The 23,368-nt window shown below is 49.6% G+C and overlaps 1 protein-coding gene across 2 annotated transcripts; it reads left to right on the forward strand.

Annotated features, from left to right (window-relative positions):
- Nucleotides 1–1,938: 1,938 nt before the first annotated feature.
- CSRNP1 (cysteine and serine rich nuclear protein 1) lies at nt 1,939–17,412 on the forward strand. 2 transcript variants are annotated; one of them, XM_058831268.1, is made up of 5 exons: nt 1,939–2,088; nt 9,024–9,219; nt 11,512–11,771; nt 12,254–12,550; nt 13,540–17,412. In XM_058831268.1, the coding sequence occupies exons 2-5, from the start codon at nt 9,048–9,050 to the stop codon at nt 14,521–14,523; spliced, it is 1,713 nt and encodes a 570-aa protein (XP_058687251.1). In that variant the 5' UTR covers nt 1,939–2,088; nt 9,024–9,047; the 3' UTR covers nt 14,524–17,412. The 2 variants fall into 2 exon arrangements, with proteins under 2 accessions (XP_058687251.1, XP_058687250.1); XM_058831267.1 differs by lacking the exon at nt 1,939–2,088 and having other exon boundaries at nt 8,982–9,219.
- Nucleotides 17,413–23,368: the final 5,956 nt, after the last annotated feature.

A 23,368-nucleotide genomic window follows, 5' to 3' on the forward strand; every position in this document is an offset into this window, starting at 1 on the left:
AGGGATGTCATACCCACAGGAATCACTGACACACACCAGGGCAAGACCAGAAGCTAAAATCCTGATGGCACCACTTCCCGTGAGACACCTGTATTACAAAAACAAACAAACAAACAAACAACAACAAAAAATCCTAGGAAGAAAAAAAAAACAAACAAAAAAAAGAAACCATGAGAGGCATCCCAAGAGGTTTACAAGTAAAATTATGTTCCTGGAAAGAAGTGTCAGCACTCTGGCTTGCAGCACTGTGTGGGCAGCCTCTTGGAGCTAAGGACCCCACAACGGAGCACGGGAATAATCCCACACACCCCAATCCAGCTCCATCCACCTTCTTAGGCAAGGCAAATCCAGCCTGACTCCCAGGTCTGGATCACAACCACCAGGGGCCAAAACCCTTTTTGGGGCTAATTCTTGCTTGTGGGCCAAGCCCCTGGACCTCAACCCAGTGTGGAGGCCAAGCTTCTCCTGTGGAACTCAAACGTATTATAGGGCTCAAATTCTTTTGTGGGGGCCACATCCTGCTTGTGGATCCCTAATACTTGTGGGACCAACCATCCTGTGAGGCTCAAATTTGTTCCAGGCTCCAAGTCTTTCTCATGGGTCCTGAATTACCTGTGGTGTGTGTTTTGGGATCCAAGCCTTGCCTGTGGGTCCCCATTCATCTGTGGGGTCCAGACAGTTTCCAGGGGTCAAGTCTGCTTGTGGGTCCCAAGCCATTGTGGAGTTCAAAGCCCCTGTGATGCCCAAATCTCTTTTGGGGCCAAGCTTTGCTTTTGAGTCCCCAGCCCCTTGTGGGCTCCAAGCCCTTTGAAACAACTGCATCCGTTCTGGGGTCCAAGTTGTTCCTGTGGGTCCCAAATCCCAGGCAGAGATCCAAGCCATCTGTGGGGTCCAAATCCCTTTCAGAGCCCAAGCCTACTTGTGGGTCCCAAGCTCCCTGTGGGACTCAAATCTGTTTGGAGTCCAACCCTTGTGTGGGTTGCCAAGCCTTTGCATGGCTCAGACTCCCTGTGGGACCCAAATATGTGTAAGGGTCCAGGCTTTGCCTGTAGGTGCCCAATCCTTCAGCCCTTGAAGCACCCAAACCTTTTTTGGGGTTCACACCTGCTTCAGGTTCCCAAGCCCCTGTGGTGTTTAAATACATTCTGGAGTCCAAGTTGTGCCCATGGGTCCCAAATCCCAAACTTTTGCAGGGACCCAAACCCTCTGAAAGATACGAATCCCTTTTGGGTTCCAAGCCTGCTTGGGGGTCCCCAGCCCCCTGTGGTGACTGAATCTGTTTTGGGGTCCAACCTTTGACATGTAGGTGTCCAGCTCCTTGTAAGACCCAAAGCCCCTGTGGTACCCAAATTTGTTTTGGGGTCCAAGTTTTCCCTGTGGATTCACAACCCTTTGTGGGCTCTGACATCCTTAAAGCCGCCAACACCCTCTTGCTTTGGGGTCCCCATGTGTTTTGGGGCCCATGCTGTGCCTGTGGTTCCCCAGCTCCTTGAGGGACACAGCTTCTCAAATCCATTTTGGGGTTCCCAGCACCCCATGACCACTTGTGGATCCAAGCGGTACCCATGACTTCCCAAGCCCTTGTAGTGTAGATACCCCTCAGTGGGACCTAAATCCTTTTGGGGTCCCCAGGTCTCTGTGCTACTCAGACCCACTTTGGGGTCCAACTTGTCCCTGCGGCTCCTCAACCTCTCATGGGACGCAGCTCCACGGCAGGACCCGTAGCGGGGCGGGGGGATGCGGGGGGATGCGGGGGGATGCGGGGCGGTGCGGGGCGGTGCGGGGCGGTGCGGAGAGATGCGGGGCGGTGCGGAGAGATGCGGGGCGGTGCGGAGAGATGCGGGGCGGTGCGGGGCGGTGCCTCCCGCCGCTCCTGACTCAGCGCCCCGCCCGGCGGGGGCAGGAAGCCGGGCGGGCCGGCCGGCCCCGCTCCTGTCACCGCCTGCGTCAGAGCCCGGAGTTTTCCACTGACGGAAAAGGGCAGCGCGGGGCGGCGCAGCCCGGCCCGGCCCCGGCAGCGGAGCGGGAGGCGCCGCGCCAGGCACCACCGCTGCAGCCGGAGCCGCCGCGCCGACACCGCCGCCGCAGGTAGGGACCGCCGCGGGCAGCCGGCGCCGGGATGGGGATGGGGGGAGACGGCGTGGGGGGCGAGGGGGAGGCTCGCCGTTCGCCACCGGGTGCTGCGACCGCCGGCTCCGGTCGGTGGCTGCCCGGCGCGGGGTTCGGCCGCCGGGAGCCGGCTCGGAGCCGTCCCGCCGGCCGGGGGTCGCTGCCGGTGCCGGGGGTCGCTGCCGGTGCCCGCCGCCCGTTCCCGGCGGTCGCGCCGCCCCGGCGCCGTCTGGCCGCGCTGCTCCTGCCCGCGGGCGAGCGGAGCCCGGCGGGGCTGCGGCTGCGGCTGAGCCGCCGGGGAGCTCCCGGAGCCGCCGGGGCAGCGGGACGGCGTTCCTTGGGGGAAGCGCGGGGGTTTGCTGCGCCCCCGACCCGCTCCCACTCCGCACTTTGCCGTGGGCTGTGCTGTACAGACGCCCGGACACCTTTATAATATTTATTAGGAGTAGCGCAGAGTTCCGCTCTCACCCCCGCCCCGGTAAGTCCAGGCTCCGCTCCATCCCCGCGGCCGCGGTTCCAATTTTTTGATGTTGAGAGGAAGGTTGGGGGGGGAGGCAGGGGGAGCCTTGCCGGCTCGCTCTTCCCCAAATCCGCCCGGCTGGGGATGCTTTCCCGTCGCTACAGCAACACCTACCGACGGGCGCACGGAGGGACCGACGGGCGGACAGACGGAGCGGGGCACCCCCCACACCCCCCGCCTCCCGAAATAAAACATCGCGGCTTTTACAGCCCACCTGAAAAAAATGGAGGATTAAAAAAAAATAAAAAAACCCGAACAGGATACCCCGTACCCCCGCCCCCAGCTACTAAGTTTTCTCAGGTTTTTATAATTTTTTTTCGCCTGCCCCCCCCCACTCCTTCCTCTACCCCCGGCATCCTCAAAAGTGTCTGTCACCTCCGAGTTACATAATGTCGCTGTAGGAAGAGGCTGACACACAGGGACAGCCCTTTCCTAAAGCAGCTCAGCCTTACTAACGCCTGGAATGCCAGCGCCTGGGTGGGATGGATGGAGAGAAAACCCCCACGGCCGTTTACAAACCTCGAAGTCACAGAATGGGGGAATCCTTAAGGCTGGAAAAGCCCTCTAAGATCCCTGAGTCCAACCCTTAACCCAGCACTGCCAGATTAAGTCTTGTCATTTACTACCAGCAATTGCTCACCAATTACTATTTTATTTTATTACTTTATTTTTTTTTTTATGAAAATAATTTTAATTTTCCTCTGCCAAGCAGTTTGCAGATGTAAAGGTGTGTGTGTGTGGGGTGGGGAGTACGGGGTTATTTTCAGGATGGTTGGGTTTGTTCTCCTCCTGGAGAGACTCCGCAGCTCCCAGCAAAGGCTTTAATAATTCAGCGCAGGAAATGCGTGCGTATATATAGCAGGGAAGGTAACGCACAGCGTGTACCTACAGGAGGACAAATGTGGAAACCTGGTGTGAATTATTCATGAGGTGTGATCAAATAGAGGATTTTCCTAGACAAAGCACACTTCGCTGTTTTCCTGTTTGTTACAGCACAATCTGCACCGAGTACATTTGAACCTCCTTTCATTTTGGGCCATGTCAGATAACCTTTAATGTACTTGCTAAAATTTCTTATTTACCTTTCAAGCTGCCAGCAAGGAGTAAGGGCTTGGTAGAAAAATCTGACAAGCGTTTTTTTTTGTTTTTTTTTTCCCTTTGTGGCCTTCCAAAAATTAGGAGATGGAGTAAACACTTCTGCTGCTCTTTCCGGGGAAGGTGTTTTGCTTGTTCAGTCTCTGACAGGAGCATAAACTCGTGGTGCCACGGACTGATTCACGCTCCCACTCCACAGCACGATGTACTTTGGGTTTTGCTGTTGCATAGTAGGCAGAGGCTATTTTTAACCAGAGCAAGGTTATGAAACCTTAGACCCAGCTGGGTGAAAATAATCTGGTCTGAACTGGAAAGCACAGCTTTATGTGGCTGGGAACACGCGTGGGACTGTCCCCTGGAGGGTCCTGGTGGGATGATCCGGCTCTCCTTGGCTCCAGTCAGCCCCGAAATTGGGAAGTGTTGTCATCGGGAGGCTGTCACAGGGGAAACCACTTAAGTAAATATGCAAAGAATTAAAATAGCTAAATGATCGAGCAATGAATCAGTGCTGATAGTGTGGCGATTATTAAATAACCCAGAGGTGTTCCTGGGATCAGCACTGGGACAGCTGAGCGGGGAGCTCAGCTCCGCAGCACTTTTTGGTGATTCTCACACCGAGATCCCTTTGCCCACAATAAACGGGAGCGTGCAAACAAACACCAACCCCAGCAGCTCCCCCGGCGCTGCTCCTCGAGCTGCCTCTGGAGCCGTACCTGGCTGAAATATGCAGTGGTGTTTTTTAAACTAATATTTACTCCTGCTAGACCTGCACAGCCACTGTGGTTCAGGGGGAGGGAGTGGGAGCCGCTCTGACTCACGGCTCAGCGCGGTCCTGAGCTCGCTCCCAGCACCCGAGCCCTCGTCCCGGTGTGCCGGGAAGAGTCCACCTTGATGTCCTGCAATAAGCCCACTTTGTCTTCCTGGGCTGCAGGCAGATGGCTGAGCCTTCAAGTCAGCAAACCAGCTCCAAAAGTCACCAGGAAACAAATGAGTTTTGGGGGGTCGGAGGGATTGTTGTTTTCTTGGTGTTCCCTAAATCGCTTGGCAAAAGAAGCTTTGCTTTCGATAGCTCATGCACAGATTTGGGATTCTTCCATTCTTTAGGATGCTCCACTAACCCCCAGAATTTGAAATATTCTTGCTCCTGGGTGTTCTCCTGCAATACCATGGGAATTGTGGCACAAGCAAAGGCAGCTGCTGGACTCGCTGTGAGGAGTTTCCTTTGCTTTGCTTGCACTGCTGCGATCGCCTGACGCTTCAAAGCACATCTACAGCCCCAAAATACAACACTGAAACATCTTCTCATAATTCTGCCCAAAGCCACGATGCTTCTTTGTGCAGTCTCCTGGAGACTGGACACTGGTAGGGGTTTTTAGTTGCCTTCCTCTACACTTGGCTAAACAAATGCCAAACCTTCTTAAATCTAAATTACTCGAAATATTTACTGTTGAGACGTCGTCCAAGAGGAGGATAGTTAAAACATTAATTCCTTGCATTCCAGTGTATTAGGGCTTTACCCTGCAACTTGCTGGGTGCCAGAAATGGGACTTTGCAGATTGGATTCCCTTCCCCCCAACTACACCGATCCTCCCTATTCCCCCCACCCAAACTTTAATGCTTTAAAAAAAAAAAAAAAAAAAAAAATAAAAAGAAAAAGAAAAAAAGGAGGGAGAGAGAAAGAAAGGAATGCACATCTGGGCTAAATATTTGTTAGAAAGTATTCCCAGGATAGTGGGAGTTCTGGTGCCAGAGAGGAATTCCTGCGGGTTTGATCCATTGCATTATGTACTTGTTCCAAAAGCTGTTTTCAGTAAAATAGATGAGTAAGAAGTCTTAGCCAAGAACAGAATGTCTTTTTTGGCAACTGAAAGGAAGATAGGATTATTTTATTTCAGGTTATGTAAAAAAAAAAAAAAAAAAAAAAAGAGAAGGAGAAGGTGGTAAAATCCTGCACTCAGTGGTGCCTGCAGAGATTTGCAATGGCAAACTCAGATACAAATATTTATTTTTTCCATGCTGCTGTGGGCATTTTTGGGACTCTCTTGTATGACACAGCTGTGGGTTTAAGGTTCCTTGCAGAATTAACTGCAATTAAAATATCCTCACTGTGGCTGAACGGTCTGAAAGGCCCTCTGGGCTTTTTTGGCTGAATGACCAGTGGCCTCGCTGACATGGCTTTAAAGGTAGCATCCAAAATTGCTGGTGTGAATTCTGTCTTCACATGCCAGGGCAAGGAGGGGAGCAGAGGATCATCCTGGCTGTGACAGTAAAATGCCCCTCTGGAGGGTTTTTTGGGGTAGGGTATAAGCAGACACTGATGGGTGCAGCTTCACTGCATCGCTCCTGAGATGGATTTGAAAACTTGACTTGGAAAACGTCACAGCCATAAATCAGCAATGAGGGGGAAGGTATAACAGGAGAAAATTACGATATTTTGGCTGGTGGGCAGCAGGTTCACCAGCTTTTTCCCATTAGCTGGGAATCCTGTTTTCACAACACCTCCTTTGCATTAACAAAACAATAGGTGTCTTGAAGAAGACATCGTGCCAAAAGTGAGTTTTTTCCCCTATCCATTTGGCTCATTCTCATAGATGAGGAGCTGCACACATCCCCCCTTCATCTTCCTGGCTAGTGGTAGTATTTAAAAAATAAATAAATAGAGTTGCACCATCTTATGCACAGCTTGCCTTGGCTCTGGCATGGTGTTTGTGTTAGCTGGGTTCTCTGGCTGCAGGAGAGGGCTCTGCTTTCCCTGTGGGGTTGGTCTGGGGGGATGTGGTGCAGCCCCTGGTGGTTTGGCAGGTGACCTGACCATCAGGGCTGCTGCATCTTTGGTGCAGACCTGGGAGTTACCCCTGTCTCAGCAGCATGCTCTTGGCTGCTCCAGCATCCTCTGTTGTCTCCCATGGGATTTGGATGTGGTCAGCATCACATCTCTGAGGGTGTTTGCTGTTGGACGTCCTACAGGCATTTTAGGGAGCTGGTTTCTCCCTCCCTTGGCCATAGTGGCATGCCTCACTGTCATCCCTCACTGTCCTTTGGAGCATTCTCTCTGCAGCAGGAAGAGGAACTGATACTCTTTCAAGCCACATGTGGGATTTTTTTTTTTTAAAGTTTTTTGCCTGTTCCAGGTGGACAGTGGGGTCTGCAAACCTCTGGCTGCAGCCCAGGCTTTGATTTGAACCCTTGCCATGGATTTGGAGGTTTTTTTGCTCCTGAGTGTTTCTTAAAGCAAACATGAGACAAAGCAGAAGGCACATATACAAAAATAATACAAATAAAAGGTTTGTTATTTGCTGTTTTGTGGCCGCCAGTGAGCTCAGCTCAGCCATGGAGCAGGCAGGAAAAGGGTTAATCCAGGTGTCGGGTAGGACATGTGCTGCTGGGCCTGGAGGGTGGCCAAATCTACCTTTTCTGCATCTATTTTGGATTAAGGCCAAAAAAACAACAACCCCTCTGTGGCAAAACCACCTGCAGCTCCAGGTCTGCTGAGGAGGAGGAGGAGGAGGGATGGAGGGATCACTTCTCCCCAGGTTCAGGGCGACGTTCTGGCCCTGTAAGTGCGCCTTGCAGCAAATGATTAACTTCTCCAGGCCAGGGAAGTGCTTCATCCAGGGACTTTTTTGACCTTTTAGGTGACTATTGTCTCCTGGGAAGTTGATGGTAAACATAATTAGGGAGGGTTGGTGCAGGGCTTGGAAGGAACTGTGCGTGCTCCTGTCCTGCAACGTGATACTGCTTGGTGCTGTCAGGACACTGAAAATCCCATCAGTGGGGAGATTCTGAAACTGGTGTGGTCTGTGCTGCCTCCTCAGGTCTGTCAGAAGGGAAGGTTTAGTAGGTTTGGTTTGTTTTGATTTTTTCTTTTATTTTTCAGAGACTTAAATTAACTTCAGACATGCAAAGTGAGAAAGTGTTTGGGTTGCAAAGAATGAATTTGGCCAGTGGAGAAGTTTCATGTGGTGGGAGGGGATGTGGACTGAGTGTCTGGCACCTCTGTATCTGCAATGTCACCATCCCAGGGCTGTCTCCTGTCCCAGCATTATCCAAATTCTAGGGATGCTTTAGCTTTTGTGTATTATGGGATGGCTGGTAGCATCCCACATTGCTGGGGCTCTCCCCTCCTTGCTGGGAGGAGTTCCTGGGCTGGGGCTGAATCCTTCCCACCGTGGTTGTGCCTTCCAGCCTGGTGGGATGGGGTCAGAGCAAGTCACCCCTCAGGCAGCAGCCTGCCTCTCAGCTCTGGGGGTGGCTCACTGGCTCCCAAATAACCTGGCAGTGGCTTCTGCAGGAGCAGGTGGAGCTGAGGTGGTGTTGCCAGAGTCTAAAAGGTGGAATGATCCATCAGCAGTGCAGGAGCATCCCAGGCTGCGTGGGTGCTGATGTCCATTAGAATCACAGAATATCCTGAGTTGAAGGGACCTACAAGGAACATAAAGTCCCAACTCCTGGCCATGCACAGGACCACCCCAAGAATCCCACCCTGTGCCTGACAGCATTGTCCAAATGTACAGTAGGCAAAGTCTGTAGCTTTTATGAGGTTTTTTTCATCACCCAAATTTGCACAAACTTCACAAAAGCAAAGTTTAAAAGATGCAACGCAGTTATTTTTGGCATTCTTTTTTTTTCCTTTAAGATGAGCAGAGGCAAAGCATGCGGGAAATTTAGGAATCTAGGCAAGTACAGAGCTCCTTTGTTTTTAATTAGCTACGTTGTTTTTAATTGCTTCTATGCTTGATACATAACCCAGCCTAAACAAGAATAGCTTATTGAATGGGGGACTGACTATGAAAGGCACCGTGAGGAGAAGGGCTGTTCTTCACAGTTGATATATTTGTATTTCAGTGCTTCATTTAATAAGTCTGTTTCCCCGGGGGGCTGTAGTGAGTAAATCATGCCAACAGATTGTTTTCTGCAAACTGGCTTATTTTTGTAATTAGCAAAACGTTAAAGCTGTAACTGCATAGAAAGCGATCTGGGTGAAGAGTGAACATAAAAGAATTAGTAAGCAAAATGTAATACTTACTGTTTGATGACATTTGTGTTGATTGGATTGGTTTCTGGACAGTTTGTTGTCTGGGATCGTCAGTTGCTGTAAAATGGGAGAGAAATTCACAGGTGTGCACAGCGAGTGTAGTGAGATGAGATGTTTTAGGGGCAGCACTTTTTGGGAATCACATCTGCATGGCCAATTGGATCTGATGGGGAAGCCTTGCTGGGGGTTACAGCTGTCCTGCTCATCACCAGAAACTGCCAGGATTTCCCTGGCTTCATGTTGCTTTATTCCTTTGTTTTCCAGTTATATGACAAAAACGGCGTCACCATGAGCGGAGTATTGAAAAGGAAGTATGAAGAGCTGGGGGATGACAGCACCTACTGCTCCTCCTCCTCCTGCTCCCCCCTCTCCTCCTCAGCATCCTCAGGCTGGGACACTGACGAGGAGAATTCCCGTGGAGAGCCCAAGCCCAGCTCTGCCTTAATGTCCAGCTTCACCCGTGAGTATCTTTGGCTTTCCCAGGATCAGCCTTTCCTCTTCATGGGTTTATGGTAGGGTGGTGATGGGTTATCACCACACAGAGACCCCCTTGGGGCACGCCTTTATAGGGAAAAGTGGCAGTGGTGCCAGCTACCTGTCATGACACTGATTTATAATCATCCAGCCTCCTCACAGTGGTCTTCCTCAACCCTTCCTTCCAGTATTTATTATTCCTTTGGAATATTTTTGCTGAAGTCCAGGCTTCCAGGAGCAGAAACCCAAGGATGGGTGTGCAGAGACATGTGGATGCCTCCAAGCCTGTGCTGCAGGACCATCCCACCAGCCCTTAATTCCCTGTCAAACTGTTTCACAGGCAAAACCTAATCAGACAGCGAAAGCCTGTAATGCTGTTTTTTTAAAAATGATTAACCAGTAGCGTAATTACCATTTCAGAACTTGTTTCCTACGTAAGTTGGGTACTTTGCCAAAGAACATGACACGTTTGACATTGCCTCCGCTGCTAGTGCAGATAAAAGCTATTTTGTTTTCCCAGCAATGTAAGTTTTGAGAGCTTTTAGGAAAACACACAGAAGGCAGTGTTGTAAAGCCCTTTATCTGCCGTGTGAAGGGAAAAATAAAAAGTACAATAGAGGGACATCTTCATGGAGGAGAAATAGTCCAACCTAGTAAATTATACTGAACACCCACTGTATATAGCAGTTAAGGTCCACTTAGCCGACATACACAAACATGCAGCGGTCTGAAAAGGCTTTAGAAGTCTTGTAAAAATAAAGAGTCTCATTCTTGCTTGTCTTCCCAGGTTTTGTGACAAAACAATGAACTTTTTGTATTCTCTGGCTCAATTGGAAAAGGGTCAGGAATGGGAAAACAATTTTGGAGGAGGGGTGCAGGGAGAGAGAAGCAAATGCCAAAGTGCAGCAGCTCGGCTGATAGATGATCGTGGTGGTTAACTTGCCTTCTGATAAAGAGCTCATGTTTTAGGAGATTGAGTCAAGGTTATTGTGAAAATGCAATGCACAGTGCAAAGATATGATCAGAGTGACTTCAGGGCCCAGTGTGAACCCCCAACTATTGAGCAGAAGCTGCTGACACAGCTGGGTGAACGCTTCTTTTTTCTCTCTTTTTTTTTTTTTTATGTGAAACCGAAACACTATATTTTGGCAAGTGAGACCTGTGAAATGTGGCTGCAGTTAACTGTCCAGTCTTGCACTTTCACAGCCTTTGAGGCTCAACAAACCAGCTGAGCCCCTCGAGTTGTTGCAGTCTTTTCCTTGGGTCCCACTGTAAGGCTGTTCGTGGCTCTGCCTCCCAAAGAGCAGAGCCTGAGCTCTGCAGCAGTCACCCATCCTTTCTGGGCTATTTTCTTCCATGGAGGCAACCAAAGCTCCCATGCACCAAGAGCAAATGGGACTAGAAATACCTCCCCACCACAAATTTGGGTGTAGCTGGCTCTTGTTCCAGCCACACTCACGTGGCTGTGCCTTGCTTTAATTTCTTGGCCAGCCACACTTGTGGAAACTCACTGACTCTGAACCTGCCCTGACTAATTAGTCCCCCTCCATCTACTGTGTTTGCATGTGCAGCTGTGCAGAGCCAGGTATCTCTGGAGAGGCTCTGCTGTAAGTGGTGTGTAGCGTGTTTCAGCAGTTTAAGATAAACCAGAGTCATGTATTGCCATGTTTACCCGCGGATCACCTGCACAAAGATTAACATCTTTGCAGCTGCTCTCAAGTGAGTCTCTTGAGAATAAACCATAGATTCAGAGTTCCTCCCAGTGGCTGGTGAAAGGAAGTACCAGAAAAAGCAGCCCTTTGGGCTGTTTGCTGCCCTGCCCCAAAAGCTGGAGCCATGAAGCACTGGGGATGCCAGTGCCCTGGCATCCCGGGGGCAGAGCAGGGGCTCCTGAGCGTGGGGCAGAGTGGGTTTGGAGAGACAGATGTGCAGGATGGCTGGTTGCTTGTTTGTTATGCTCTGCCACACCTGAAGAATAAGCAAATGGATGTTCCTGGGGGAAGTCAAGTGGGATGGAGAAGCAGGAGCCACCTCACAGGGTGAATCTCATGGGTGACTCTGATGCAGCAGGGCTTGGCTTCGCTTCCTCTCCATCCTCATCCCACCTCGGAAGTGTTAGCTCCTAAAACACCACCAAGCAACGTTGTAGCCTTGTCCCATTGCGTCCCTGTTGGGAGAGCAATTGCAAGTCCTGCCTGTTGGTAATATTTCTATTCCATCTGCAGCATGGCAGCACTGACTTAGTGTTTTTTCTTTTTTTAATTCTCCCCTTTTTTAGCCACGTCAATCCTGAAGAAATCCAAGCGGCTAAAGAAGAACAATGTGGAGTTTGACCGGGTCACTGTGTTTTACTTCCCACGCTGCCAGGGCTTCACGAGCGTGCCTAGCCGTGGGGGCTGTACCCTGGGGATGGTGAGCAAACACAGCTCCTCCCGGCAGTTCACGCTGGCAGAGTTTTCAAAGGAGCAGGAAAACATCCGTCGGGGCAAACTCGAAGAGAAATTAAAAGAGGAGAAGTTGGAAGCGTTGAAATGGAAAGTGAGTTAGAGCGTGGGGCTGGGTTGATGGGGAGCTGGGTTGATGGATGTCATTAGTTAAGTGGGCAGTTTTTAGTAAGAGCTTCTGAGACCTGGGGGCATCAGTCCTTAGCTCTTGTTTTGTGTCTCCAAATAAACCACAGGCTCCAGTGGGGGATTTTCATTTAGTTCTCCACCTCTGAAAAGTGAAAAGACACAGAAGACATTTTTGCTCTTTTGGTAGGACCTCTCTGTCCTGGGATCCACTTGAGACTCTTTCTGGCATCTCCCAAAGTCTTTTCATTTCTGATTTTGATACTTAATATCCCAGGATGAATGCCCAGTCAGGTGTCAGGTCTTTGTGGGCTCTGGCTGAGATGTTGATCCTGTGGTTGGCCACCATGGGGGAGAGGTCATTCCTTTCTTGTCTCCCCTCAGCTGGGGGTTCCAATGGCTCTGAGTCCCAAGCAAGCCCCTAATTCTTGGTCCATTTTTTGCCCTCAGCTAACCATGAACGGCACGAAGGAGTCTGAAGAGGCCAACCAGCTCACCATCGACGACATCTCCGACGACGACATCGACGTCAGCAGCGTGGACCTGGAGGACGGCTTCTTCCTGCAGCCCTACCCTGCCAAGAAGAGGCGCGCGCTGCTGAAGGCCGTGGGGGTGAAGAAGATCGACAAGGAGGAGAAGAGGGAGCTGCACAACATCCGCCTGTCCCGGGAGGACTGCGGCTGCGACTGCCGCGAGGTCTGCGACCCCGAGACCTGCAGCTGCAGCTTGGCAGGCATTAAATGCCAGGTACTGCCCTCACCCCTGGGCACGGGGGAACGCCGCGGTTCCAGCTGCGCGTTAGAGCAGGGGGGTGTGAGCAAGTTGGACAAAGCTGGGGCAGCCAGTGAACCCATCTGCTCCTTCCTGTGCTTGGAGGTGAGGAAGGCTCTTGGAGCATCCCTCAGGCTGCAAGGCAGACACTGCTCCAAAGCGTCCTCTTCCCAAATCACACGTACAGCCATCCCCACACTGCCAGAGCCTGCAGTGAGAATGTCCCCGCTGTACGTCCCCACGAGACCCATACCTGCTTGATCTCCTTTTGGAGATTCACACATTCCCACGTGGGAATGTCTGCAAGGAAGAGCTCCTTGCTCCTCACACGAGGCTGCGCTTTCTCCCCCTCCCCCAGGTTTTATTTTTAATTCCTTTTTCTTTTGCTGTGTGCCACAAATCCCAGCACGCTCAGGCAAACGTGGGAGTGTCAGATGAGCCTCAGCTCACAGTGAGCTGTGCAGGCCACCTGCACAGTGGGATAATCCCTCTGTATTCAATTAGTGAGTTATATTTTTCAGGGTATTTTTTGCAGGTGCCTGCCCAGCTGTATTTGGGGAGCCTCATTCCCTATTCTGGGTGCCGCTCGCTCCCACGGTGCCGTGTTTGGAGGCAGGGGGTGGCGGAGGTGGGTGCACACGGGTGCTCCATGTGCGTGTCACAGCCCCCCTCTAGTGGCTGCTGCAGATCAGATAGTGTGATCATTAAATAGAAATAAAGAAAAAACTCTCTTTTGACCCCTTATGTCTCCTTTTGGACCATTGTATTTTGCTTTTTTTTTTTTTTTTGAATCTTTTAATTTTCTTCACTTGTACTGAAATCAAGCTTTATATGGCATCTCTTCAAAAGAGCAGGGTGCCTTTTTTTTTAACTTGGTCTCTCAGGGCAGACAATTCACGGACAATTTTGGTTTTATGCTGCTGGGGTCAATCCTAATCCTCCCCCTCTGCTTCTCCCTGTGCCAGATGGATCACACCTCCTTCCCCTGCGGCTGCACCAAGGACGGCTGTGGCAACACCGAGGGCAGGATCGAGTTCAACCAGGCCCGAGTGCAGACACATTTCATCCACACCATCATGAAGCTGGAGCTGGAGAAGCAGCAGCAGAGCAGCGAGAAGGTGGCGGAGGCTGAGCCCCCTTTCCGGGAGCGGCTCCCACCGCTGGGATGCGCGGCGGCGAAGGGCTCCTTGGAGGAGCGTGCGGTGCCGCTGGCACCTGCCTTCCAGTTCAGCCCTGACCTGGAGGCCCTGGGGGAGAACAGCTGCAGCAGTGACATGACAGACTCCTCCATCTCCTCCCACCCCAGCGAGGACCTGGAGGAGCCCTACGAGAGCCTCCCCTCTGACAAATCCCAGTCGGACGTGGACGACGATGGCTTGGCGCGCATCCTCCACTTCAATGACTCGGATGCCGAGGAGGAGAGCGGGCGTGGCCAGGATGACCTCGGCTGCTTCCACCCCACCGACTTCTTCATCGAGGACCACGGCAGCGAGGCCAAGCCTGTCCCTGGCCACTTGCCCCACCTTTCGGAGTGCCTGGATGAGAATGCCAACCAGGACAGCGGGGGTTTGCTGGAGGATGCAGCCCACGTGAGGTGCGATGGGCTGTCCTGCTGCACCTCATCCTCCACTGAGCCCTGCTCCAAGAGCTACGCTGACCTCAGCCTTTCCTCCGATTCCTTGGATTTCTTCCAGTCCTTCTCGGACTATAACTTGGGACCCCTTTACAACTCCTTAAAGGAGTATGAGAACCTGGATAACTTCTCAGCGTTACAGTTTCAGTTGCCTAATTTCCCTGGCTTCCCGCAAGCTGGAGATCAGGGCTCCTGTTTCTTGGAGTCCCTCATTGGTTTGTCTGAATCTGTCCCCGAAACCCCAGCCCCTTTCACAGACAATCAACTTTTGGAGGATGCCATCAAGTCATCGCTGATGGAGACAGTGAAAGTGTGAAACACACATGTGGCTCGGGCAAGGACTGATGCCGAAAAGAAAACAGAGGAACAGTTGGACAGGCAAACTTTCACTGAAAGGATGGTGTACTACTCAAATATAAGGAGGAAAAAACAGCAACAGCAGAAGACTTTCTAAAAAAATTATTTTTGGTCTTTATAGAACGTGGACATTTTGACATACTGCAGCTACAATCAGTTCTCTCGCTGTTTGTGCAAAAATTTCTAAACTTTCATGACGGGGTGGGGAAGGGTGGGGAGGGAGAAAGACTTCCACATGAGAATTTCCTTGTGTTTTGTATGAAAAGACCTGTTGAGAAAAATACTCCTCGCTAATGTTGCCAGTCGTCCATACAGCCCCTTCTAGAAACGTTTCAGTGTTGCAGGAACTTTTTAAGGCAACTTTTTGAAGCTGTATTTATTGTGAAAATTTGTGGTTTGCGTAAGAGTCGGCCCAACACACTCTTACGTTTAAACCTGACAAGGTTTACAGAAGAGATCCATACACTATATACATAATCATTCTTCATCTATTTATTGCAAATTCCAGAATTTAACTAGCCACTGAAGCTTGAACTAGCATGAAACCTTATTTAAATTGGTAATACCTCAGATGTATTATGTGTACAATCATATTTTTTTGCATAATATATCTGTATTTATTTATTTTCTACCTGTAGTACGTGAATAGCACTGTGGTTTGTCGATGACCTGGAAGGGCAATAAGGTCTTCAAGAGGAAGATGACCCTGGTTTCTCTGAGTCTGAATGATGTTGGCTGTTTGGTCTTCACTTCACATTTCTAAAAACACTGAACAGAAGTGGCGTGGGAGGGGAGGGACGAGTTCTTGCACCATCCCTTGGTTTCTCCCAGCCTCGTTGTGGACATGAGAATGGTGTCTGGTCTCCATGATATCACTGTGGAGAGCAAAGCAAGCAAAACCTTCAACTATTTAAGAAGTAACATTAATACTAGCTCTAAACAAAACCCAACCCCTTTTTGTAAATTATTTTATAATTTATTTAATTTCCTGAGGATTTGGCCATGAGATCTTTCCCCATCAGTTATGGTGCCTGAATATGCAGAGCCGCTGTCAGCAACGATGGGGAGGTGTAACCATAAGGACCTTGGCAGCCCTCGTGGGGGCTTTGGGAGAGCAAAGCCAAAACAGCAACACTGCTCAAGCTCCTCAGCAAGTGCTCCTTAGGACTCCCCAGCACTGAGGATGTCGCAGCTCCAAAATCCAGTGGGTCACACTGATTGTACTATATTTTTACATGGGTGAATCGAGTAATTCAAGCAAAACAGATGGAAATGAAGTTCATTGGGTTATTTATCCTGTGAGTACAGTTTTTGAAAACCTGAAGACCAAGCTGAAAAACTGAAGGCTTTTGGTTTTTAAAATGAGATAAATCTTTGTGTTTAGGAAGGATGCTGGAGGCTGCCTTGGCCTTTTGCTATATATAAGTCAGTCGGAGAGCATGACACTGTTTGGCCACGAGATGTAACTGGACAAAAAAAATCTGTGCATCAGTGATACACTAAGTGCCTACACCAGTGGTATGGAAAAAGAAAAATGGATTTAAAACCTACCGGCTTTAAATTCCCCATTGGAGGATTTGGTGACGGGAGTGATTCCTGGCATTACCAGCACAGGAGGAGGAGACAATTCTGGTGTCCCAGCCCCGCTGCCCTGGGAGCAGCTGGAGGGAACTTCTGAGGGTACAGAGACACACAGACAAGGGAAACAACCCCGAAACACGGATCTGAGGATTTTTCTGTTGGCTGAACTGTTTCTATCCCCGACCACAGGGATGGTGCTCTTGGATACCTGCTCATTGACAGGTGCCTCGCTGCAAACCTGCCGGCAATTTGGGAAACTTGTGGCGTACGAAACATGGGTTGCTTGGGGTTTTTAAAAAATCCTTTTTATTGCTATTTAATTGTACATCTTCTCTGGGATTGAGCCGGTCAACTGCGAATTGGAGCTGACCCTCCCACAGCCACGAGCGGCTCCCGAGCCCGCGCTCGCCGCCGCTGCCTCCGCAAGGCATCGCCCCCAGGGCAGGAGGGCGACTGTAGGAATACTACTGGCAGATGGAGGATTTCCTGGATATATCTATTATTATTGTTATTATTATTATAATTATTATTATTTTTATTATTATTTTTCATTGTTGTCATTGTTTCTTTAGACTGAAAAATCCCCCCTTTCAGTTATCTCCTAGGTGGTAGTTCCTTATCCTTCAGACTGCATCAAAAATACTGACAGTTGAAAGTCTGGTAGTGTTCTGTATTTATTGGCACTAATATATTTTGTAACATTCCTAGGTTTCCTCTGCATATATATATTTATATATATAAAATATATACCTATATTTTATATATATATATATACACACTTTTTTTTAATGAATGATTGGGATTGACTCCTGCCTTTGTGGATTTTTTTTTTCAATAATTTATTCTTTTTATTTGTGTTGGTGCCAAAAAAGAAAAAAAAAAGATTTTTTTTTTCTCCTTTTTTTTTTCCCCGGAGCACTGAATTGTAAATATATAATTTTTTTTTTCTTCTTGGTATCTGTGTAAAAAGTTGCCTGTTAAACAGTTTAAAAACTGGGTATTTATTGACACAATCTGTAATTATCTAATGTATTGGTTGAAACGCTTTGGTTTCAACATAGCTTTATTTTAGCTTTCTTTGTGTATATATTGTGATTATGTTGCTTAAAGGTACAAGTTAAAAAAAAATGCTTTATTTTTACCTTATCCATTTGCATTTGTTTATAAAAAAAAGCATATTTGTCTACAGCTGCTGTCTCTCATTTCATCAAAGCAATATGAAGAAATTTCCATTACACTTTCAATAAAAGAATTTTGTTTGAATATGGCAGTGTCTTCACTAATGTCCTTTGTCTGGCACAATTACCTTTTCTCTTTTCCCTAAATAAAGTAAAAAACAGTGTATGGGATGTGGTTTTCCCAATCTTTTTGGGCTTGTGGATGGTGGCTGTTTGTCTCTAAGGGATGATTGAATAGACAACATTCATGGTGGCATCCACATCACCAAGGAGAAATCTTGGGAAACCCTGGAAACCACTTCCCCTCATGGGTTACAAACCATTTCTCATTGCTCCATGGCCCCCCTGGGACCTGGAAGGATGCAGCTGGACAGAAGCATCACCATGGTCCTGGGCCCCTGGGGAAAACCAGAAAAAATACTCTTGATCATGGCAACAGCACGGAAAGAAGAGAGTTGCATGTGAAGCAGCCCATGGTACAAAGGAAAAAAGATGAATAAATCCCAGGAATCTAGATGGGGAAAAACACACCTCTCCCATGGGTCTGTGGCTGTCAGCACAGGCATAAATCATAACCACTGCCATTGACCTGAAAGCAAGGGAAATTGGCCAAAGAATGCCATTGTCTAGTTTTCCATTGGGAATCCACTTTTAAAGGTTGCCATCTGCCCCCAGAGCAGAGAAGCTCAATTAATTGAATAAACTATTTGTTACAAATTATTTGCTGAACTGTAAAAGCAGAAATACTGAGTAAGAGGCTCACCCATGGAGGCTCTGCAACACGAGGTGAAGCTCAGCCTGTTTACCTACCCAGAGGGATGTGTAGTGGGTTTGGGGTTTTTTTGAGTTTTTTGGGGGGTTCTTTTGGTGTTTTTTTTAATTTATTTTTATTTTATAGGCTTTATGTCTGCCATTCCCTCTTACATTAACTATTTTCTGACTGGGAGAGGAATAGTCCCCAACATACAGCTCCAGCTGCAGCACTGCCTGCAAGCTTGGGGAGATCTGTAGATATGTTGGGAGCTCAGGAAAGAGGGAAAGGAGAAGAGCATTGGAAGAAGGACAGGAGGGCTGGCTGGAGGATTGGTCTGAGTCTATTGCATTAGTCATGCATGCTTTTTGGCTCACGGTGATGACTTTGTGTCATGTCCTGGCACAAGACATCATCTCCAGGGGACCCAACACCCCCAATGGACAGTGCTGAAACAGCCCCAAGGTGCTGCATCCCATCAACCAGCCTCTGGCATGGGCATCCCCACGGGGAATCACAGAATCCTAGAATGCTTTGGGTTGGAAGGGATTATGTTAAAGACCACCTAGTTCAATCCCTCTCCCGATGCCTTTCACTTCACCATTTTGCCCTAAGCCTCATTCAGCATGGCTTTGAACACTTCCAGGAATGGGGCATTCACAGCTTCTCTGGGAAACCTGTACCAGGCCTCAGCATGCTCAGAGTAATTAATTTCCTCCTAATATCTAATGTAATTTGTCCTCTGCCAGTTTAAAGCCAGCTTCTCTGTCCTATCACTCCGTGTCCTTGTCCAAAGTCCCTTTCCAGCTCCTTTAGGCACGCTGCTTTGGATGCAGCCCAGAATGTGGCTGGGGCTTCCTGGGCTGCCAGTGCACATTGCCAGATTGTGTCCAGCCTTTCATCTATCAACACCCCCAAGCTCTTCTCCCCAGGGCTGCTCTGCATCCATTCTCCACCAAAACTATGTCTGTGTTTGGGATTGCCCTGACCCAGGTACAGGACCTTGAGGTTTTTCCCATCCCATCCCAGTGACAAAACTCAAATGGGAACATGCCAATATTTGGTGATTCTGCAGTGCCCTTTCCCTGGGAAAGCCAAGCTGACCTCCAGGTCTGAGTTAAAGCCTCAGCTCTGGCAAACTTCTGCTGAATTCCATGGAAAATGCTCTTGGATGGGCAGAGGAAATGCATGTTGCAGTCACACGGGTCTTGGAGCCCCAGGAATGTTTCTTTTTGCCTCTGCCGAAGATCTAAGACACCCTTTCCCACTGCAGTGTCACACTGCTCAGACACGCTTTACAAACCTGCCCTTTTCCTTCTATCAGCCGAAGTGACGAGAAAAGATTTCCCCCAAATCTCCTGCCTGCAAGGCAAGCACAGGACCCTCAGTGCTGCAGAGGCAGAACCCCTGCCCTCACCTTGCAGCTCCTGGTTGTTCGGGGTTTTTTTTGTTTGTTTGTTTGTTTTTCCTCTGACGGAGCTAAAGTCCATCCTATCCGTCATTTTATAGCTGCTCCTGACGAGAAAAGTCCTCGGGACTGTCATTCCGGCCGGCGCCAGGTCTGGAGTCACGGAGCCTGGCGTCACAGCCCGTTCCCGTTCCCGGCTCGCAGTGACTCATCCATGGCTTTTCCGGGGACAGAACCTTTCTGCTCTGTGCCGCCCGCACTGCCCCGCTCCTGCTGGCTCCTCGGCACCAAAGCGTGCGGGCGATGAGTGATGCTGTGCCTGCGAGCGGGGGAAAAGGGAAATAAATGGAAGTGAAGAGGGCGGTGAAGCCCTAAGCAAGACGGGGAGTGCACGGACGGGTTTATGTGGGGTCAGTGAATCAGCGATTGCCAGGAATGAGAAGGAGCAGCGCTGGCTGGTGCCATAAGGGGCGGGAGAGCCGGCGGGGTGTCACCGGGCTGGGACAGGTCCGTGTGCTCACAGCCGGCTGCTTTCAGCCCTGACAAGGGGGAGAGTGGTGGGTTGCAGCTGGCTGGACCTTTCCCAGGTGCAGCTCTGTAAAAGCAGAGTGAGAGCAGCTTTAACAGTAGCACCTTGCAGAGGGACCATCTCTAACCAGCCCAGAAACTCCTTCAGGACTTCTCTGGCCTCACGCTTCAAGGGAAACACAAATTCCTCCTGGCAGAGAAGCTGTGATAAACTGCTGCTTGCAGGCCATGGGGATGCTCCGAGAGCTGGAGCCTCTCCGCTCTGGAGCCAGGCTGGGAGAGCTGGAGGTGCTCACCTGGAGAAGGGAAGGGACCTTAGAGCCCCTTCCAGAGCCTAAAGATGTTACAGGAGAGCTGGAGAGGGACTTGGGACAAGAGCATGGAGTGATGGGACAAGGGGCAATGGCTTTAAAATGAAAAGGGAGAATGGCTTTCAGCTGAAAGAGGGAAGATTTGGATTAGATAAAAATTCATCCCTGTGAGGGTGGTGAGAACCTGCCCAGAGCAGTTCTGGATTCCCCATCCCTGGAAGTGTCCAAGTCCAGTCTGCTCTGGGCTCTGAGCACCTGATCTAATGGAAGGTGTCCCAGTTCGTGGCAGGGAGTGGGAACTGGATGATCTTTAAGGTCTCTTTCAACCCAAACCGGGAGATGATTCTATGATTTTCCTTCACAGCTATGACCATCAGGAATTTTCAGGGCTGCTTAATCCACACACTCCCATCAGCTTGTTTTACCCCTGCCAGCCTGCTGCTGAATAAATGGCAGTATTGCCATCTACTGGGCAGCTGCCTCCTTCTCCCAACCTCTCATCTGGCCAAACTGCTCCTGGGCAGTGCTTGTCCTCCTCTGTGGGACCAGACACACCACATATCTCACTAAGATATCACAGTAAAAGAAAAAAAAATACAGCTTAAATGGCCCACGGGGTTTGGAGGAGAGATGGGGTTCTCCTGGGGCTTGACTGGCCCAGCACACACATCCTCAGCTGGGTGAAACCTTCTCCAGAAGGTAAATTCTCCACCACCCCATGGATGCACCTCTATTTTAACCAGGGAAGCTGAGTGAGGACAAAATGTGCTGGGTATGCCTGACTCTATTAGATCAGTAGAGCCATGAAACCCACCAAAACTGGAATATCTGCAGCCACAGAGCTGAAATATCCTGTCACAACCACAGAGGCTTTTAGTCAGCCCAGCTGAGAAGGCTGAAAGTTTTCAGTGTCCCTGCAGACCACATGAGCAACACTCTGGGTTAAAACATTACAGAATTAATAACACACAAGGATCTCCCTCCAAAATAAACCTGCTCCCCCGAGAGCCTCTGCAAAGGAAACTATTATCTATTACATTTCCCTGGAAATAAATACTTGGCTACTACTTTGGAGTAAATAGAGATGGAAACTTAATGGTACCTAAGTGCTTTTCATAGTCAAAGTATCCCAAAGTGCTCTCTGCTAATTAAAGCTGAATGGCTGCCAGGAGGCAACAGGGCCCCTTGTAGCCACACTCCCAAATATCCATCGCTTTTGTCTGAGAGTGAGCGAGAGTTGATTGGTGAAGGGCTGGTACAATTTCAGCTGCAGAGGTTTTGGGGGTTATCCTGATAAAGGACAGCAGTGCCAGGGTAGGATTGGGATGAGGAGATGTCTGTAATGAGAACATTTTTTGCAGCCATGGTGTGGCTGAGGGCCCTATTGCTGAGCTTAGCTCTGTGTGACTTGAGAGGTCCCCAGATCTGTTGTGTTTTGGGCCAGCTGAGGTGCTCAAGGGTTTGAAGACACATCCATGGGGGTGGTGAGATGGGATGACCTCAGGAGAGCAGTGCCCTTTTGACACAGAAGGATGGGATATAATGGGATGGGATGGGATATAATGGGATATAATGGGATGGAATGTTCTCAGCTGTTTCTAATGGCACTGACCCCTATATTTGATCTGTGCATCCCCTGATTCACAACATCTGCAGCTTCACTTCCCAAAATGTCCCAAAGTGCTGCAGCCAGCCTTACACCTCACCAGAGCACCCTACACCTGGTAGAGCCAGCCAGGAGCTAATTCTCCTGTTGCCATGGTTGTCTCCTTTTATCTGCTCTTCATAAACACGTGAACGGCACCAGTTTTCCAAAATTTAGTTAATTCCCTGGTTCAGCTGCCCCCTCACCACTCAGTTTTGGGGGAAATGATGTGGACATTCCCTATGAGCATTATAACACTGCCCAGCTGTGTTTCCCCATTGATATCCCACCGGATATTATATTGCTGTTAAATCTATCATCTCCACACAGTAAATCCTGTGGATTGCTGCATTTTCCACAGGCTTTCCAAGGTGGGCTCCTGGGATCAGAGTTTTGCCCAGCAGTGCTGAGGAACACGCAGCTCCACCCAGGCTCTTGGATAGTGAGTGAGAGGGAAATGAGGCACAGGAGAGGCACACATGCCCTGCCCCTGTGCTGCCAGCTCCCACCTCCCTCTTATCCTACACAATAAATCATGGCTGAGCAGCACAAGCTGTTCCTGTCAACAAAACACAGAAGGAAAATGCTGCTCTTGGCACAGGGGACGTGATAATGACCCTGAATTAGAGCTGTATGTCTCCAGCGCCTGATTCTCCTGCTCCTGTGGGTACAGACTGAGATTTCTCCTCCTGGAAGTTGTAGGAACAGGTCCAGGACTTGTTTATGTGGAGGAAGGATTTAAAGGAGCAATGTCCAGCCTGGATTTCAGGGCAGCTTGTGACCAGAGGTTTCAAGCACCTGATGCCCTGTGGAGAGCGCAGGGGTAGTTGCACAACTGTGGGCAGAACAGGGACAGGCTGTCACTGCTGTCACATCAGGGCACAAAGAGGGGATGGCTGTGGTGTTTTGGGTAGTGGCAAGGCACATGCACACTCTCTAAATTCATGATGTAGTTCCAGCAGCAACAACATCCCCAGTGATTCACAGTTCTGCCCAGCCCTGGCCAGGGATGGAAGCTGATGAGAAATTTGGGCCCCCTGGGACATCCACAAATCCCCCCTTACACCAAGCACACAGGGTTAGACCCCCAGCCCAGGCATCAGATGCAGTAACACTTCACTTCTCAACATCTGAGTAATTTTTGGAAGTAGTTTGAGAGGCTCCCTTTGCAAGTTGTCATTTCTCAAAGCCTTTGATCTTGTGTCTTTTTAATTCCTTCTGCAGCTCAAAGGAAAAGCTTGAATAAAGCCAGTGAGCTCCTGACAGATGGCTGCTGAGTGCTCTTAGGATGGACATTCCTGGGACAGGGCACACCCAGGCTCCTTCAGAAGTGTCCCTGTCCATGGCAGGGGGGCTGGAATTAGATGATAATTTTAAGGCTCCTTCCAACCCAGACCATTAT

This window comes from Poecile atricapillus, chromosome 2, assembly GCF_030490865.1.
Source record: "Poecile atricapillus isolate bPoeAtr1 chromosome 2, bPoeAtr1.hap1, whole genome shotgun sequence".
Taxonomy (NCBI): domain Eukaryota; kingdom Metazoa; phylum Chordata; class Aves; order Passeriformes; family Paridae; genus Poecile; species Poecile atricapillus.